The following is a 19,321-nucleotide window of genomic DNA, read 5'->3' on the forward strand; positions in this document are numbered from 1 at the left end:
CTGAATCTTCAATCAATCAATACTGATCTGTATTTAGGGCAGTCGCCTAGGTGGCAGATTCCCTATCTGTTGTTTTCCTAGCCTTTTCTTAAATGATTGCAAAGAAATTGGAAATTTATTGAATGTCTCCCTTGGTAAGTTATTCCAATCCCTAACTCCCCTTCCCATGAATGAATATTTGCCCCAGTTTGTCCTCTTCAATTCCAACTTTATCTTCATATTGTGATCTTTCCTACTTTTATAAGCGCCACTCAAACTTATTCGTCTACTAATGTCATTCCACGCCATCTCTCCGCTGACAGTTCGGAACATACCACATATTGCAAGTGACTAATCTCATGTTTTAATCCGTATTGAAATCTGTTGATATACAATAATAAAGTTTTATTATGAATCCACCTGTTCAATACATTATAATGTTGTCACATTTAAAATATCTTCATTACGGTAGTTAAAAAGTTATATATGGGACATGTTTCGCTCCCTTACAGAGGATCATCAGCCAAATCTGAATCTCGAATAATTGTTATATACGTAAATAATGACTTAAGAACTATTAGAACATTTTTGATAAACTTAAAACTTACTCTATTAGAATATCATAAAATATAAAATCTTTGTATACATGGCTTAATTACATGTGCTTAATAGGAAGATACATTAAAATTGTGGAAGAAAGAGTACTACATTATTAAATTAAATAAAAAATAAATATATCATGTTTGAAATCTTAGAAAGACGTATAAATCAATCTTAGGAGCTAAATTTGGGGATTTTCTTGGCAATGAGATCTGGTAAAAAAGTTATTTATCCCTTGTGGATAAGAGTCTATAAAGATTCAAATTTATCGTCAATTTGATGATTGAACTTGTAACAGGATAAATGTTGTTCTTCAAGAAATTTAAATGCTTGTTGTCATTTGACCTCGGCGAATGCTGTTGAAAAGATATGCTCTTATAGATGTCAATGACCGTTCGGTGAACTACAGTAATGGATTTGATAAGGATGATTGAAAGGGACGTAAATCAAAGCTCGTATTTAAAAGCTGCTGCTTGGTTTATCTTGTTGAATGTCTGTAACAAGAACAGGAATCTTGCAAGTAATCGGAAGTTGTGTTGCTAGTTAAGAGTGTGCTTCTAGAAACTTCACTTACCCCTCCAATTGCTGTTTGTCGGTTTGGTGTTGTCCGAGGTTATGTGGTGACTGTCTGTTCTGTGTCTACTCCTTGTGTTGTAAGAGTTGTAATTTTAATGTATCTTCCTATTAAGCACATGTAATTAAGCCATGTATACAAAGATTTTATATTTTATGATATTCTAATAGAGTAAGTTTTAAGTTTATCAAAAATGTTCTAATAGTTCTTAAGTCATTATTTACGTATATAACAATTATTCGAGATTCAGATTTGGCTGATGATACTCTGTAAGGGAGCGAAACATGTCCCATATATAACTTTTTAATTAATGAAGATATTTTAAATGTGACAACATTATAATGTATTGAACAGGTGGATTCATAATAAAACTTTATTATTGTACATACCACATAGTCGAGCAGCTCTTCTTCTTTCTCTCAATTCTTCCCAACCCAAACTTTGCAACATTTTTGTAACGCTACTCTTTTGTCAGAAATCACCCAGAACAAATCGAGCTGCTTTTCTTTGGATTTTTTCCAGTTCTTGAATCAGGTAATCCAGGTGAGGGTCCCATACGCTGGAACCATACTCTAGTTGAGGTCTTACCAGAGACTTACATGCCCTCTCCTTTACATCCTTACTACAGCCCCTAAACACACTCATAACCATGTGCAAGAGATCTGTACCCTTTATTTACAATCCCATTTAGGTGATTACCCCAATGAAGATCTTTCCTTATATTAACACCTAGATACTTACAATGATCACCAAAAGGAACTTTCACCCCATCAACACAGTAATTAAAACTTAGAGGACTTTTCCTATTTGTGAAACTCACAACCTGACTTTTAACCCCGTTTATCAACATACCATTGCCTACTGTCCATCTCACAACATTTTTGAGGTCACGTTGCAGTTGGTCACAATCTTGTAACTTATTTATTACTTTGTACAGAATAACATCATCTGCGAAAAGCCTTATCTCTGATTCCACTCCTTTACTCATATCATTTATATACATAAGAAAACATAAAGGTCCGATAATACTGCCTTGAGGAATACCCTTCTTAATTATTACAGGGTCAGATAAAGCTTCACCTACTCTAATTCTCTGAGATCTAGTTTCTAGAAATATAGCAACCCATTCAGTCACTCTTTTGTCTAGTCCAATTGCACTCATTTTTGACAGTAGTCTCCCATGATCCACCCTATCAAATGCTTTAGACAGGTCCATCGCGCCAGAATCCAAGAATCCAGAATCTTGCTGGAATCCTACAAGTTGAGCTTCAGTGGAATAACCTTTCCTAAAACCGAACTGCCTTCTATCGAACCAGTTATTAATTTCACAAACATGTCTAATATAATCAGAAAGAATGCCTTCCCAAAGCTTTCATAAAATGCATGTCAAACTTACTGGCCTGTAATTTTCAGCTTTATGTCTATCACTCTTTCCTTTATACAAAGGGGCTACAATAGCAACTCTCCATTCATCTGGTATAGCTCCTCCGACCAAACAATAATCAAATAAGTACTTCAGATATGGTACTATATCCCAACCCATTGTCTTTAGTATATCCCCAGAAATCTGATCAATTCCAGCCGCTTTTCTAGTTTTCAACTTTTGTATCTTATTGTAAATGTCATTGTTATCACATGTAAATTTGAATACTTCTTTGGCGTTAGTCTCCTCCTCTATCTCGACATTATCCTTGTAACCAACAATCTTTACATACTGTTGACTGAATACTTCTGCCTTTTTAAGATCCTCACATACACACTCTCCTTGTTCATTAATTATTCCTGGAATGTCCTTCTTGGAACCTGTTTCTGCCTTAAAATACCTATACATATCCTTCCATTTTTCACTAAAATTTGTATGACAGCCAATTATGCTTGCCATCATGTTTTCCTTAGCTGCCTTCTTTGCTAGATTCAATTTTCTAGTAAGTTCCTTCAATTTCTCCTTACTTCCACAGCCATTTCTAACTCTATTTCTTTCCAGTCTGCACCTCCTTCTTAGTCTCTTTATTTCTCAATTATAATAAGGTGGGTCTTTACCATTCCTTACCACCCTTAAAGGTAAAAATCTGTTTTCGCATTCCTCAATAATTTCTTTAAACCCATCCCAGAGTCTGTTTACATTTTTATTTACCGTTTTCCACCGATCATTGTTACTTTTTAGAAACTGCCTCATGCCTGCTTTATCAGCCATATGGTACTGCCTAATAGTCCTACTTTTAAGACCTTCCTTTCTATCACATTTATTTTTAACTACGACAAAAACAGCTTCATGATCACTAATACCATCTCTTACTTCAGTTTCCCTATAGAGCTCATCTGGTTTTATCAGCACCATATCCAGGATATTTTTCCCTCTGGTTGTTTCCATCACTTTCTGAATCAGCTGTCCTTCCCATATTAACTTATTTGCCATTTGTTGGTCACGCTCCCTGTCGTTCGCATTTCCTTCCCAATTGACATCTGGCAAATTCAGATCTCCCGCTACAATCACATTTCTTTCCATGTCGTTTCCCACATAGCCGACTATCCTATCAAATAATTCCGAATCCGCGTCAGTGCTACCCTTTCCCGGTCTGTACACTCCAAATATATCAAGTTGCCTATTATCTTTAGAAATGAGCCTTACACTTAGAATTTCTTGTGTCTCATCTTTAACTTTTTTGTAGCTTACAAATTCTTTTTTTCACCAGAATGAATACTCCCCCTCCCACCATTCCTATCCTATCTCTACGATACACACTCAAGAAGCTATGATCCCAAAGATGGTCAAAAAAATACATATGTACACAATTAAACCGCCTTTGCTGGCAGGACGTAGTGTTTACAGTACACTATGTCCTCTGGTATAGGCTAGAGCAATTTTGTTACTTTCATAGATCTGTCTCTGTCTTATCCTTGGCTTTGACAATATGAAAGTGACTGAGGTATGAGCAATGCTAGTAATGCCAATCCTTATGCAGCCAGTCCCTGCTATGAATGGTGTGAAAATGATGCTCATAGGGTCGGTTGGTATATGCATTTCAGTGGGCTTGGCAGACTGATATGTAATAGCAACTCTGGCTCGGTGATGAAAGCAACGGGAAACTACCTCACTCCTCATTTCCCTAGTACGCCTCTTCAGTGATGCCTAGGCCATTTATGACAGCTGATGGCAGAGCTGTTGAGGATCCCACCAGCGGGATCGCTGACGGACTGTACATACATACATACACAATTAAAATATTCAGTATGGTCCATATGCAAGGATTTTTTTATATCTTGATGAACACTTGTTAATTAAAAAATGACATTAACCCTTCTGAGCGGGTGCATTTAAAAATCTAGCCTTCTCTGGATGCGAGGGGAGCTTTCACTGGGCATTTAAAGCAGGGGTGATCAACATACGGCCCACGGAGGCATTTTAGTGGCCCCGTGTCCGAGATTTTATAATGTGCTTAAGTTTCAGTTTGTTTTTTGTAGATACTGAAAAACCTAGTTAGTAAGAACTTTGTTGCAATTTTTACTACAGGTCGAATTAATTGAACTTCAGTGTTGTTCCCAATTAAGGGACAGTTTGCAAAATGAAATCTTGTTAACTTTTACAGGGCACTTAGTAATGAAAATTTTTCAGCTTTCTTAAAATTTACGAGACAATACTTGCGCACATTTGCGAGTACTTCTGTGTGAACAAACATTAGCAAAAATTATGTTTATAAAATCAAAATTACGTTCCCGGATCAACGATGAACACCTACATATATTCTGAGGGTGGCTGTGTTGAATCCATCTCCAGACATTTCAAAAATGTAACTTCAAGCGAAGGACCCAGACCTCTCATTGATATGTAAGTTTAACAGTACTCTTTGGAATTTGTTTTGTATTGTGTGTCAGGGTATTGTTTGTATTGTCGAACAGCCATGCGAGAGATTGGTTGGTTAATTGGTTGGTGTTAAAGAAGGGGGCGCCTGGGTGTGTGGATGTATTTGTATATTTGGAACGGGAGAGGAAGGGAGAATGTGACCCGCGGTTCGTTTAGGAATCTGCCATTTGGCCAGCCAAAAAATTAATTTGAGCACCTCTGATTTAAAGGATAGCATACCTGTGCACCAAACTGTGTTTGTTTTTTTTGCTAGGGGCTTTACGTCGCACCGACACAGATAGGTCTTATGGCGACGCAAACTGTTTTATGATACCATCATCATCATCATCATCATCATTGTACAGTTCCAGTTTCCTGGGTACTGTTAATGAACCTCTTCCACTTCTTCCTGTCTATATACAACTTGTCATGGAGAACATCATCCACAGTCCATCCTCTGGTAACTAGATCAACTTTGATCATGTCCATCCATCGAGTTTTAGGTCTTCCTGCAGGACTTTTCCCCTCCACGTCTCTTTCCAAATTTATTCTGGTTGTCCTTGTAGGCTCCATCCTCATCACATGCCCGTACCACCGTAGTCTGGATGTGCCAATTCTGTCTAATAGGAATGTCTTTATTCTGGCTTCTTTCCTCACCTCCTCATTTCTTAACTTGTCTACCTTGGTCTTCTGGATGGTAGATCTAAGAAATTTCATCCCTGATGCTTGCAGTCTTGATGAATCTCTTTTTGTGAGGGTGCACGCTTCAAAACCATAGGTCAATATTGGTATGAAATAGCTGATAAACATAATCAGTTTGGCCAGTTTTGGAATCATGTCATTCCATAAAAGTGTTCTTACTTGTTGGTAGAATTCTAATCCCTTTTGCACTCTATTTGAATTTTCTTATCTGACCAAATTATCACTGGAGATTACCCTTCCAAGGTAAGGAAAACTGTCCACATACTCTAGCTGGTGGTCTCCTAGTTTTACACTTGCTGGACGCCCTTCTCTGTTGACCGCCATCACCACTGTCTTGGTCTTGCTGATGTTGAGGTTATATTCCTGGAACTAGGATTTCCATACGTTGAGGCTGGACTGTACTTCCTCTTCTGGTTTACCCCAAATCATGAAATCAACAAAGGCCACTGCATTCAGTTCACCTAACTTTTCCTTGACATTCTTCATTATATTGTCCATAACAGTGATTAACAGTAGTGAGGACAGTGCACTTCCTTGCTGAACTCCACTTTTGGTGTCAAACCATGAAGATCGACCTTCCTCAATTTGTACACAGCTAGTACAGTCTTTGTACATCATCTGAATTTACCTTACCAGTCCTTCAGGCACATTTCTTTTCCTCAGGCTCTCCCAGATCTTATCTCTTATAACACAATCACAGGCCTTTTCTATATCCAGGAATACAATGACCAGGTTCTTGCCTTTTTCCCAGTACTTTTCCATTAGCATGCGGGTGCTAAAAATTAGATCCATTGTTGACCTGTTACTTCTGAATCCATATTGTTCCTCCTCTAACTGTGGTTCAGTGATGGTTCTCAATCCCTTTCTATGATCTCTAGAATTTTTAGCCCATGAGACAGCAGTGTTATTCCTCTATAGTTGGTGGTTTTCCGTCTGCTGACTTTCTTAAACAGGAGGTTATAACGCCTTTGCTCCAATCTGCAGGTATTTTGTTGTCTGTCCATATGGCATTTAGTACTCTGTGCAGCCATTGTATACACTGGATGCCTGCTGCCTTCATCTTGTCCGCATTCACTTCATCTGCACCTGAAGATTTTCCTTTAGGCACAGATTTTAAGGCTGTCTCATTTTCTGTCCAGATGATGGGAGGTTCCTCATTGTAGGCTTGAATTTCCGGTTCTGTATTTTGTTCTTGAACTGTTCTGTTTGGTAGGTGGTCGAAATGGTTCTCATGTTACTTTCTATCCTAACCAAATTTCCATTTTCATCTTCAAGTGCCTTTATTGTATTCATTGGCCTCCTTTTACCTCTGATAACACTATACAGTAGTTTCTTATTGCCTCTGCTGCCTTCCTCCAGTTTCTGAGTGAATATATTCCGTGCCTTGGTCATCCCTTCTGTAACTGTTCTTTTAACATCCAGTTTTTTGTTTTGGTATAATTGTTTGAGGTTTCGGATCTTTGCCTCGTCTCTAGTAAGATCCCATTTATTTTTCTCCCGATCCCTTTCTTTCTGTAAGAGATTTATTTCCCTAATTGCTGTTCTCACTCTTTCATTCCACCAAGGGGTTTCCTTCTCCCTTGATTTCATACTTGTCTTTCCACGAACTTCAGTTGCTTCCTTAACCAATGTGGTTCTTAATCTGGTCCATTCTGCCTCTCCATTTTTCCCTCCATCTCTTTGTAACAGGGTTTTTATCCAGTTCTGATTCTCAGTTCTCTTAACTGTTCCCATACTTTGATTTTTGGTATTTTCCTGTACTATACTTTCGGCACAGAAGTTTCTCAGGTCCGCTACTAATAGACGGTGGTCACTGTCAAGACTCTCACTGGGTATTATTCGGACATCTGTTACCATTCTGCTCCTTTCTTCATCTGAAATGACAATCAATTACAGTCTTTTGTAGTCCATCCCAACTGTATTGCGTTGTCTTATGGCTCTGTCTCTTCTTGAACCAACTATTTTTCACCACCAATCCATTCCTCATGCGGAAGTCAAGGAGATGTTCACCTTCTATATTTCTTCCACCATATCCATGAGGTCCCATTATGTTCTCATGTCCTGTTCTATTTGTCCCAATCTGTGCATTCAGATCTCCTATAATGATTACTCTCTCTTAACTAATAACTTTTTCCAATTCATCAAGAAACTGGTTCTTATCCTCTTGACAACATCCAGTTTGAGGTGCATACACCTGTATCATAATTTTTCTTTCCCTAAATGCACAGTCACCTTTATTATTCTTTCACTAACATACTGAATGTCAGCGACTCCTAGATCATTACTCGTGATGAAACCAACACCATTCCTCATCTCTTTGTCATTTCCATGCCAATACAGTGTATACTGTTTTTTTTTTTTTTTTTTTTTTCTTCATTCCTTTCTCTCTCCATTTGGTTTCTCTCAGCCGAGTATCATTAATTTCCATGAGGTCCACTGTTCTTCACATTTTTTGTGAGACTGAGTAAGCTGATGGTCCCGATCCATGTTAGTCTCCTCTGGGATTTTTGCGTTTTTTGCAAGACTGACTCTATCATCAGGCCTTAAACCATCATCCCTGACATGAGTCTGCTCATGCTGGCATCCTAATTTAGTTAATAAATGCGTTTCGAGGCTCCTATGTGTTTTGAAAGCAACTACAAATAAGCTCTTTTACTGGCTTGCTAGGCCTAACGTAATTGAGGAGCTTCTTTCGGGGTTTACTCCCTTAGCCTTTGAGGATCCCTCCTCATCCCACAAGGCAGTGGGTTCCATCTGTACTACCCCCAGAGGAATGGGTTGCCTCCTCCGCCAACTCCATCGTACCGAATCATATTCTCCGCTTTTGATGCCATTGAGGTCTTCACTTGTTACCCTCAGCTGGGACCCTTTACAGATGTTACACACCAGGTCAGTGTGCTCTGGGACTCGCATAGGCAGGGGTGCCACTCCCTGGGCAGGGCTGCCTCTAAGCGGGTCCCTACCTGTTACCCCATCATATGTTTTATGATACCATATCTCTGTTAATTTCCAACCAATTTTGATTATATTGGAAATAGCTTTTCAGTCAACCACATAGTGTGTTTAGTCTCGTCATTGAAGCAAAGTATTTTGCGCCGGGTTGAGTGGCTCAGACGGTTGAGGTGCTGGCCTTCTGACCCCAACTAGGCACTGGCTCAGTCCGATGGTATTTGAAGGTGCTCAAATACGTCAGCCTCATGTTGGTAGATTTACTAGCACATAAAAGAACTCCTCAGGGACGAAATTCTGGCACCTCGGCGTCTCCAAAAACTGAAAAATAAGTTAGCGGGACGTAAAAACAGTAACATTATCATTTATTATTATAAGTAATTTGCATATGGATTCAAATTTGTCTAAAGATATGAATCAAATAAGGGGCGGGACTATGGTACAATTTTTTGAGAAATAAGACCTAACATTTAGTTTTGTACTATTCCCATCAATATGAAGAGGGCTAATGCAACACATCTCATTTTCACCGACTGGAATCAATTCCCTTACCCTACATCGAAATGGAAATAACATTCCTTGAGACATTATGTACCGCTAAGTGTAGCGATTTGTTTCCGTTACACACAGTTGGATGAGTTTGAGTGAAAAAAAAGTTTGAAACTTTACTAGTTGTATGGCATTAAGAACTGAACCTTGGAGGGAAAAAGACCTTACAAAATGTTTATTTCTTACGTAATTATCCACATCATCCCAATAAAAATTACATGCAGCACTACCACATCTAGCACGAATAGTGTCGGAAACAATAGTCTCTTCTGTATCATTTCAGCCTCATCACGGTCTAATTCAGCAATGTCAACATCATCAGAATACTCACTAAAACTGTAACTACTATCTTCATTATCACTAAAATACTCACTTAGCATGCCTTGTATAGCATCGCTAGAAAGATTATCCTTGTTTACAGATGCCATTGCGGGAAAAGTACACGAGCGAATAGTAGATGAATTTTACACATTGACGAGGTGAAAATTCGTTAAAACGAATCAATAGATATAGGAAACGAAAGAATGAAGCTTTATCTAGATGGCTGTGAAGAGACCTCGTACATAGTTCGAAGCAAACTCAAGAGATGAAACGACAATGCAGATGCGGCACAATGCGTGTCGGATACGTCACTCCACAGCAACAGATGGCTACTGTATGACGTGTTACACGTCACTCCACGCTGTTGGCTTAATACAAACGTCAAATAGGACTGAATCTTAAAAAGCTATGACCACAAATGTAGTGGAAAGAATATAAATGTACACAATTAAAATATTCAGTATGGTCCATATGCAAGGATTTTTTATCTTGATGAACACTTGTTAATTAAAAAATGACTATCATTGTCCATTGATGCTCATAAAAAGAGTAAGTTGTGAACATGCATATAAGAAGGTGAGGACGTTATAATACACTCCTCGTGAACACCAAAACTACTGCATTAAAATTATCACAGTGTTGAACTTGAATAATGAGTTTCCACTACATAGTCTACTGAAAACGCACAAAAATATGCTGTGCATGTGATTGAAGTATTTGGATCAATCTTCTGTTTAGAAAAATATAACATTGCCATGTTAGACTGAGGGATATCCTGTTTAAGAAATTAAGTCAAATCCGTCCATAAGGGTGATACAGGGAATATCCCTCGAGATTCTGGTAGTACACCTTGTGCAACTGTTAGTGTTGCATTGATTAGGTCGTCAATAAAACTTTAGTTAAGAAAATAAGTCGTATCCATCATTACAGGCCTAATAATGAAATTCATTGCTTATAGTTGCCTTTCAGGAACCTGTGGGTAATCCTGTCCTCAAGAAATGTTAACAGTCCTCTCTATTCCATAGATTTAAGCTCCTGTCACTTTAGCATAAGCTAATACAGGCGAAATATAGAATTTATCGTACAAGAAGGGCACAAAGCTCATTTTAAGCCTCACAACTAGGAGAACAAAACTAAGTCCCTACAGAACCAACAACCATGTTTTAAGGCCCTGAAACCAAGCATTGTGGAGATATTGACATTATACTACAAATTGGATGAAGAAATGACCAGCCATAACCATGGCAGTGTCAGCTCAAGGATTCTACGATTCTACGGGAGAATAGAGACCTAGTGTTTGAAGTAGGCACACATGTGAATGTAGGCAAGACCAGGAAGAGATTCTGCTTAAACATTGTAAACTCATAGCTAGCGTTAATCTGCTGAGATACATATTGTTGCTGGAACCATATTTCCATACTGTATTTTTATTAGCATAATATTGTTGTGAATAGCGCTGATGTGTTTTGGCTATTTACAAGGCCAATTTCTAACTAATGTTAATCTGCCAAAATAAGACTACTAGGCACACTTCAATACTTTTATTAATGACTTAATGTTTGGATCAAACCATTGTGTAGGTAAACCACCCCTAGCATCCCTATGGGTGAAGGTTGCGAGGGGTGGCACATAAAATTAATCAAAAATAGTGTTGAATCCATAAGCTTCAAGAAACCCACCAATATCAGCAGGATTGATTCACTAGTAAAGAACTTCAAGCTAAAACAGAAATGGAGTGAAGAATGGTCCACCAACTTCCACAATAGCAATGAGTCACACAGCATAATAAAAGGCCCCCGGGATTCCAGCTACCCCGTCAGTTATGGACCTGATTAAACCGGATACGCACTAATCATGGCTGCTGTGCTGCATAGCCATATAAATGGGGTTAGAAACAATGAGCTACCTGCGACTGTGGGAGTGACAGACAATCTACCACATCGCCTTTGAGTGTCCCATCAGGTGTTACCCAGGCAATGATGCGACACATGACGTAGATGATCGGCTCAAGAACCTGCACTATAATTTATAAGGGCTGCTGGAAAGTGTTCACCATGAACTTGTTCTCCTTTTCTTTGCTTATTCCCCATTGCTTTGTGCATTATATGTCATATGCTAAATAATAATCATCATCGATTTCCCGCTCCAGCAAGCTGGGTGCGGGTGTTTACAAGCCTCTTCAAGTTCGTCCTGTCCATCCACAGCTGATGTTCTACGTTTTGCTGCCAATTCACATCACATTTGGTAAGGTCTTTGAAAATTTGCTTTTCCTAACTATCACGAGGCCTCCCTTTGGGCTTCTTACCAACAACATTCCTTTAATATTATGGTCTTGGAGTCGTAAATGGAGTCATCCTTCTCGTATGTCCATACCATCGTAATCTGTTTAATTCTAAAGTTTCCAACAGGCTCCTGTCCAATTCAAGTTGTTGCTGAATACTTTCATTCCTTATTTTGTCTCCTTGTCTTTTGGAGACATGACCGAAGGAAAGACGAGGTACACCCCGCTACCGTATGCGACAGACTGTATTACCTGCGACTGTCTGGCCGAGGGTTGGGCAGCCGTTACCAAACCTGACAAACTAAGAGAGAACCAATGGCTATGGGCAGAGTAGTTAACCCTTAGCGGGCTTGTTGAAGCCTTTGTGTAGGAAATGACACATACATTCAGCGAGAAGCTGCTGCCTTGCAGATGTGGCAGGGGACTGCTAAAGGCTAAGAGATAACCCTGACAGAAAAATCTTCTCTAATGTTAGGCTTAGCAAGTCAGTTGGAGAGTAACTGCAATTGCTTTCTAGACAAATATGCTAAATAAATAAAATAAAAATAATGTTTTTGAGAAGACAACCAGAAGGTGATGAAGAATATGGACATTCCATGTAACAAGAATTAACTACTAAATATCCCATTGTTTGGAAGATAATGTTGCAAGAAAGGGGGAACAGCACAGAAATGAGACAAAAGGAATAAAAAAAGTTCTTGGTTACATTTTAAGATCTCTGTTTTTAATATAAAATACATTAACAAATCCACACTGAAATCTAACTATGGCACATATATTTCAGCACTAACTCATATTCTACACAAGTCACAATCTAAACATATGATCAATTTCATCTTCAGTATAATCGTTGATATTTTCAAATAAACTTAAAGCATTTTTAAGGTGGGCAATTGATGTAATTTTTCTATCCTTCTGAGAAAGTTTAGTCACTGGCCTCACATTTTCTTTGCTGTTCTTCTGACAGTCACTGTCAGAATCATTCAGACACTTAGATACAACTGAATTTCTTTCAAAGGGGTATTGTGAACATGTAGGAGTTTTCGTTTGAGTAACATTACTACCACTGGAAGTTTGTTTTGATAATTTAACTACAGGCTGATTTGTGTTGGATGCTGTGAAACTGTTTCTACTAGAGGATTCAATTAACACTGCTCCTGTATCAGTAACGTCCTTACTTTCAAACAGGTGTTGCGAACAAGCAGGACTTTTTGTTTGACTTGCATTACTACCACCTGAAGTTTGTCTTGTGAATGTAAATACAGGCTGATTTGTGTTGGATGCTGTGAAACTATTTCTACTAGAGGATTCAATTAACACTGTCCCTGTATCAGTAACATCCTTCCTTTCAAACAGGTGTTGCGAACAAGCAGGACTTTTTGTTTGACTTGCATTACTACCACCTGAAGTTTGTCTTGGAAATACAGGCTGATTTGTGTTCGATGCTGTGAAACTATTTCTACTAGAGAATTCATTATACACTGACCCTGATTCACTAAAGTCTTTCGAGAACTGACTTAGTGTCTTAAAACTAGCCAGAGAGTCCTGTGAACCTGTAGTTTCTTTCATTTGTGTCTCTTGACTAACAGGAACAATGGAAATGGAATCTAAACCATCCTCCTCACTGTTATCCTCATTTTCAGTTTTCCTACTTGTTATTTCCATTAAAGTATCATCAAAATTTAGATCAAAATTCAAAGGATTATTTTTATCAACTGTTTCCTTTTGACTAAAGGGATTAAAATCTACTGAATCTTGTGACCCAAATTCAATCTTCTGTTTCTTCACATGAGGCAGCTCGAATGCCACAGGTGAGGCTTGAGGTAGAGGATGCCACTGTACATTCTCGTCACCACTATCTTCCGATTCAGAATTGTCACTGCTCTCGGAGAGATATTTTGCCCATTTACTCTCTGTTTTTGAAGGATTTGTTGCTTTGTTACCTAAATATAGAAGAAAAAGAATGATATCAAAATGTCCAGTAATACTGCTAAGTAGAAGAGGAACAATGTTAAATGTTAAACAGAAGAAGTAGAATATTCCAAGCATTTACACTGGGGCTGATAAATAGGTTGTTACATCCTTAAAAAAAAAAAAAAAAAAAAACTGCTGCCATCAATACCAAGTACTTAAACTTTACACAAAAAATCAAGTTCACAGTAGGGAATCATAATTTGATATTCAAATTAATATACTTGATGGGTGAAAATCAAATTATGGTTCACTACCACTGCAGGATATGTTAAAAGAAACAAGGCTTATATGGTATGGTCACGTGAGGAGAATAGAAAAAAGGATACCCAAGAAGATGCATAAGATAGGAGCAAAAGGCAAGAGACCAAGAGGAAAAACCAGGGAAAGATGGTTAGAACTATGAATCAAACTACTCGAAAAGACAAAATCAGGAATTAAGTCAACAGGAAGGTAGCTGGCACTGAGGTCCCTATTACCAGTATAATAAAAAAGAGCAGGCTTCAGTGGTATGGGCACATTATGAGAATGAAGAGCGAGGGACCAGCCCAGAAAATACTTCAACCTTACCATCCAAGGAAAGAGACCAAGGGGAAGGCCAAAGAAATGCTGGACAGACACAGTAAAATCAAATGTGAAGCAGAGAGGTCTCAAATGGGAAGATGTCCTGCAACAGAAGAAGTATGCAGACAGGGAGATATAGCGAGCGCTTGTACACCACACCCGAGGAATTGGAGTTGGAAAATGACGATATTATCCAGTAATACATCTTAGTCATGATGGTCGATATTTCTCTGCTTGCCTTTTATATGGTAACAATTCATTGCAAGCACACTGAACTCTATTAACCTTCTGTACCATCAGAAGAAGGCTGCTCCAAAAATACAACATTCTTTCAATCAGTTGTTTTACGTTAATCTAACAAATGATGGAGTTTATGGACATGCAAAGTGATTAGGTATAGTAAAATGTGCTGTGACACAATAAAGCTAAGAAACAGCAAAATGCACACTAGTTAAGCCATAATACAAGCCCTGCACTCATTTGCTCTGTAGCGAACAAGATAATTATCAGACATTCAAATCGTGATCCAAACCGCACAGCTACTGCTTCGTGTGTTTCTACTAACCTGCAGTCTTTTTCCCTAATAGAAACCCAATTTAAACCAGCGTCTGGTAGATGTCCAATGTCCCCTGAAACTCACCACTGCTGTATCCATCCCTATATGAATACGGTAAGTAATTTAGTGAAGAAGTTCCACACCACCGGGCCCATTCTTAACAAGAAAACACCCAGGAGACAAACTGTTTTAACAGAGTAAAAGCTTGATGAAACAGGAGCTCTCTTGGAAGGAACTCCAACAAAATCCCTGTCACATCTCACTGCACAAGCTAATATGTCACTATCTTCTGACCACAAAGCAAAAAAACTGTTAAAAGCCCAAATGTACAAACCCACCACTACCCAACATTTAAGAGGACCTGCCGGTTTCACTAGGGTTTGGTACTGTAACTAATTGCTTCAGTCCGTTCATGATGGGCATGTTGACCAAGATCTTTTATTTTATAGTGATGAGGCATGGCTGCACTTAAGTGGCTACATAAATAGCCAAAACAATTGCTACTGGAGTGCAGAAAATCCCTATCAGCTGCATGTCCGTCAACTTCATGATGTAAAGATGGGAATTTGGAGTGCAATAAGTGCTTGCAGAATTATGGGGCCTGTATTTTTTCAAGAAACAATAAATACTGACCAATATACAAATCTTATTCTCAGGCCATTCTTTCAAGAGCTGACAGAAGAAGACCGGGTTAATGGTTACTTCATGAACGTTAATGAAACTGCACACACTGCCGATCAGTCTATGGAGATAATAGGGATGTTTTCAAAGATCGTGTGGTTAATTATCCCGCTAGATCTTCCAATGTAAACCCCTGTGATTATTAGCTTTGGGGGATACTGTAAGGAAAAGTGTATGTGAACAACCATCACACAAGAGAAGAACTACAAGAGTACATTGCACATGTTATCTTGTAATAATAGTAGTAATAATAATAATAATAATAATAATAATAATAATAATAATAATGTTATTGGCTTCACGTCCCACGAACTACTTTTCGGTTTTCGGAGACGCTGAGGTGCCAGAATTTAGTCCTGCAGGAGTTCTTTTACGTGCCAGTAAATCTACCGACACAAGGCTGAGGTATATGAGCACCTTCAAATACCACCGGACTGAGCCAGGATCGAACCTGCCAAGTTGGGGTCAGACAGCCAGTGCCTCAACATGTTATCTTGAACATCACACGAGCTAAGATTCGCCAAGTGTCTGCAAACTTGTTTACGAGGTGTCAGCGTGTTTGACAGCTCAGGAACAACATTTTGAACATCAAATGTAATGCCAGGTAAGTTTTAGACTAATACTTCACTAAGGGTTATGAACTTCATATTGTTGGTCTGTATTGAACTGAGATAACATATAAATAATGCACAGTAGAGTTTTCCACCTATTCAATACCAAGTTGTATTTACAATATTTACATTACATGGGACTAGTTTCAACCCTACTCGGGGTCATCATCAGCCATATTAAAACATACACAAAAAATATTCGGCAAAATCCTAAAACATGTTTTCTAGCAGTAAAGAGTCTTGAAATGTTGCAAATGAAAATGAAATATTACATGTGATGTAGGTGAGTAATAATTAATACAAGTACATTATACATGCTAAGAATTCTGGAACAAAAGTACATATAAGGTGCTCTGTGTTGCCAAAATTTAAAGACTCATGGAATTCAGTAGGTTACGGTATGTATCACCAGGACATGTAACTTGCTACTTATACCCAATTTCTGTAAATAAAACATTGGTAGTGCTCACAAATAAGAAAATGTTATGTAATTTAACTGGAAACAATTCTTTTGAAATAAAGACTGCTAAAAACCAAGATATTGTTTTTTTTAATGACCTATGTTATTGTAATGTTGAATAAACAGTTAACATGTAACACATACGATGTACCAACTTCTCTTTTTGGAGTCGTCCAGTAGGGAAAAATTTGGAATCCCTTCTTGGGAAACTTCATTCCACATTTGAAATGTTTTGTTTTATTTGAATAGTCTGCCGTTCGTAAATCCCACTGACAAGGACGATTTTGTATTACTATTATTAACTTTTAAGCATCTATGAATAGAGCAGACATTCTGAAACAAAAACTTCGAACTTGTGGCGCACGCAATGTTCACTGTCTGCACGAACTAATCTGATTTAGTGAGCTTCCGGTCGCCAAAAGTGGAAGACACTTCAGGCCGGTTGACGGCAGCCTGCTGTTGACGAGAGTGGTGGGAGGTTGCACCATAGGAGTGGAGCGGAGGGAAGGGAAGGGGAGCGGATCATGTGAAAGGGACCTTAAGGGCCAACTCCTCTAGCTTGGAAACTGGTTCTTTGTGTTCATCTTAATACGTATTTTCATTTACATAACATGACAAACAATCACAGAAACACACAATAAGAATACAACCTTCCACATAGAGTTGGTGTCAGGAAAGACACTCTGCCATAAAATTGGGTTTAAACCACATACTTGTACAGTGCTGACACCAAGTAGTTGGAAAAAGGCCAGGAAAAAGAAGTACAGTATGTTACCTCACCCGTTGGCTTGACTAAAACTCTTGATTAATCATGTGTAAGAGTAAGTTAAGGTTGGAAAAAGAAAAGAAAAAAGAAAGAAAATTACTCACCATTCTGCTGTTGATAAGGAGAAAGATTTGAACCAGATTCTTGAGAGCCAATTCTTTCACCACGATCTGAATCATTCTTCATGCGAAGTGCATTGAGACGCTGTACATGCATTCGGCAATCTTTACCACTTCCTTGTCCAAACACCTACAAATGAAAGAGCACTTGCATAGGGTACTGGATGAGGGCCATGAAAAATATTTACTACGTTCGTAAAAGTGCTGTATAAAAATTACAAAATATCGAAAAATGGTGTCAAGGAAACAGTTTCTATAAAAGATAAATAAGACAAAAACAGAAATGGTTTTCAGAAATGGAAGAACAGAAATTCTTATTTATACATTAAAATTCAAATAGTAAATGACTTTATATACTTGGAGATCATGCTTCAACCAAGCGGCAAATGTTTCACGAAACATATAACAGTAAGAGCCACAAAAGTTAGTCTTCTAATTCAAGACATAAGAAACATAACTTACTGACTCCCAGCTTTGAAACGCCATTGAAACTGTTCAATGCAAAAGTTGTGCCTATATTATCTTATGGAATAGAAGTTGTCTGGTCCAATCTCACCAGAAAAAATCTAGCTACTCTGGAAAAAAAATCAAAGCGTGTTTTTCAAAAACACCCTTCCATCAACCACAGCCAGAGATAAAGAACTGCGAAGCTCGGCGGTTCATCAAAACGAAATCTGGCTGGAATTTTGGTAGAACATGAGCCATGATTGACACAACTTGGACCTCAGCAAACTTTTTTTTTTTACAACTTGCTTTACGTCGCACCGACACAGATAGGTCTTACGGCGACGATGCGATAGGAAAGGCCTAGGAATAGGAAGGAAACTGCCGTGGCCTTAATTAAGGTACAGCCCCAGCATTTGCCTGGTGTGAAAATGGGAAACCATGGAAAACCATCTTCAGAGCTGCCAACAGTGGGGTTCGAACCATCTCCCGGATGCAAGCTCACAGCTGCGCACCCCTAACCACACGGCTCAGCACACCCTGAACTTTATCACATAATGACAAGGATGTCTGTACATGGCTTTCACTATCACCTATAAGACATACCACACCCTAGTGGCTACATGCATATGCAAACTCTGTGAGGAAACGTGTGAAAGGTATCATATTATTTATTACATAGAAAAATGCACAATATGCATGTTACATATTATTACAATTGTTAAATACTGTCATTCACTGCAAAGTTGCTGTATCATACTGAACTGTGTAGGCCTATATAATAAAACGAACACATTAATGAATATGCAAAGCTAAATGTTAACAAAAACAATATTTGATTATGTATGTCCATGTATTTGTTCTTTGCACATTCGTGCGCTTTTCCTACGCTATATATAAGATTACCTTTTTTACAGACTGCTTTTCACCACATATCTTGCAATCCCACTTGTTGGTCTTCTTAACAATTTGCGTCTAAAAAACGGAAGAAAAAAGATGTCACACAATAATCCTCTCAATCTCTGAGGTGCAAACAACTGATACGGAATCTGCCAAATCAGCGACAGCCCTAAATACAGATCATTGGCGACTAATTATGTACAGGGCTATGAAAGTTATAGCCTACCTGAAAAGTCTGGCATGAATAGCATTGGAGTACTTGAAGTTGCTGAGACATTCTTTTTAGTAATACACTCAGTTGTAAGTTATTGATGCATTATACACCCATATACGGAATATTATACAAGAAATAATAATTTACGTTCCTCTGATTTTCCTTGATAGGCATGGATATTTGACAATTCCCTCCATTCATTGCAGCCAACCTGTTCCGTAACATCGACTGTCATCACA

At 38.3% G+C, this 19,321-nt stretch overlaps 1 protein-coding gene across 1 annotated transcript; it reads right to left on the minus strand.

Moving 5' to 3' along the window:
- Window positions 1–12,518: 12,518 nt before the first annotated feature.
- Window positions 12,519–19,305, minus strand: LOC136885583 (uncharacterized). Its single transcript, XM_067158243.2, has 4 exons — window positions 19,095–19,305; window positions 18,875–18,943; window positions 17,510–17,654; window positions 12,519–13,739 (listed from the first exon to the last, which is right to left on the minus strand). Exons 1-4 carry the CDS (start codon window positions 19,143–19,145, stop codon window positions 12,604–12,606), a joined length of 1,401 nt encoding a protein of 466 aa, XP_067014344.2. The 5' UTR covers window positions 19,146–19,305; the 3' UTR covers window positions 12,519–12,603.
- Window positions 19,306–19,321: the final 16 nt, after the last annotated feature.

This window comes from Anabrus simplex, chromosome 14, assembly GCF_040414725.1.
Source record: "Anabrus simplex isolate iqAnaSimp1 chromosome 14, ASM4041472v1, whole genome shotgun sequence".
Classification (NCBI taxonomy): domain Eukaryota; kingdom Metazoa; phylum Arthropoda; class Insecta; order Orthoptera; family Tettigoniidae; genus Anabrus; species Anabrus simplex.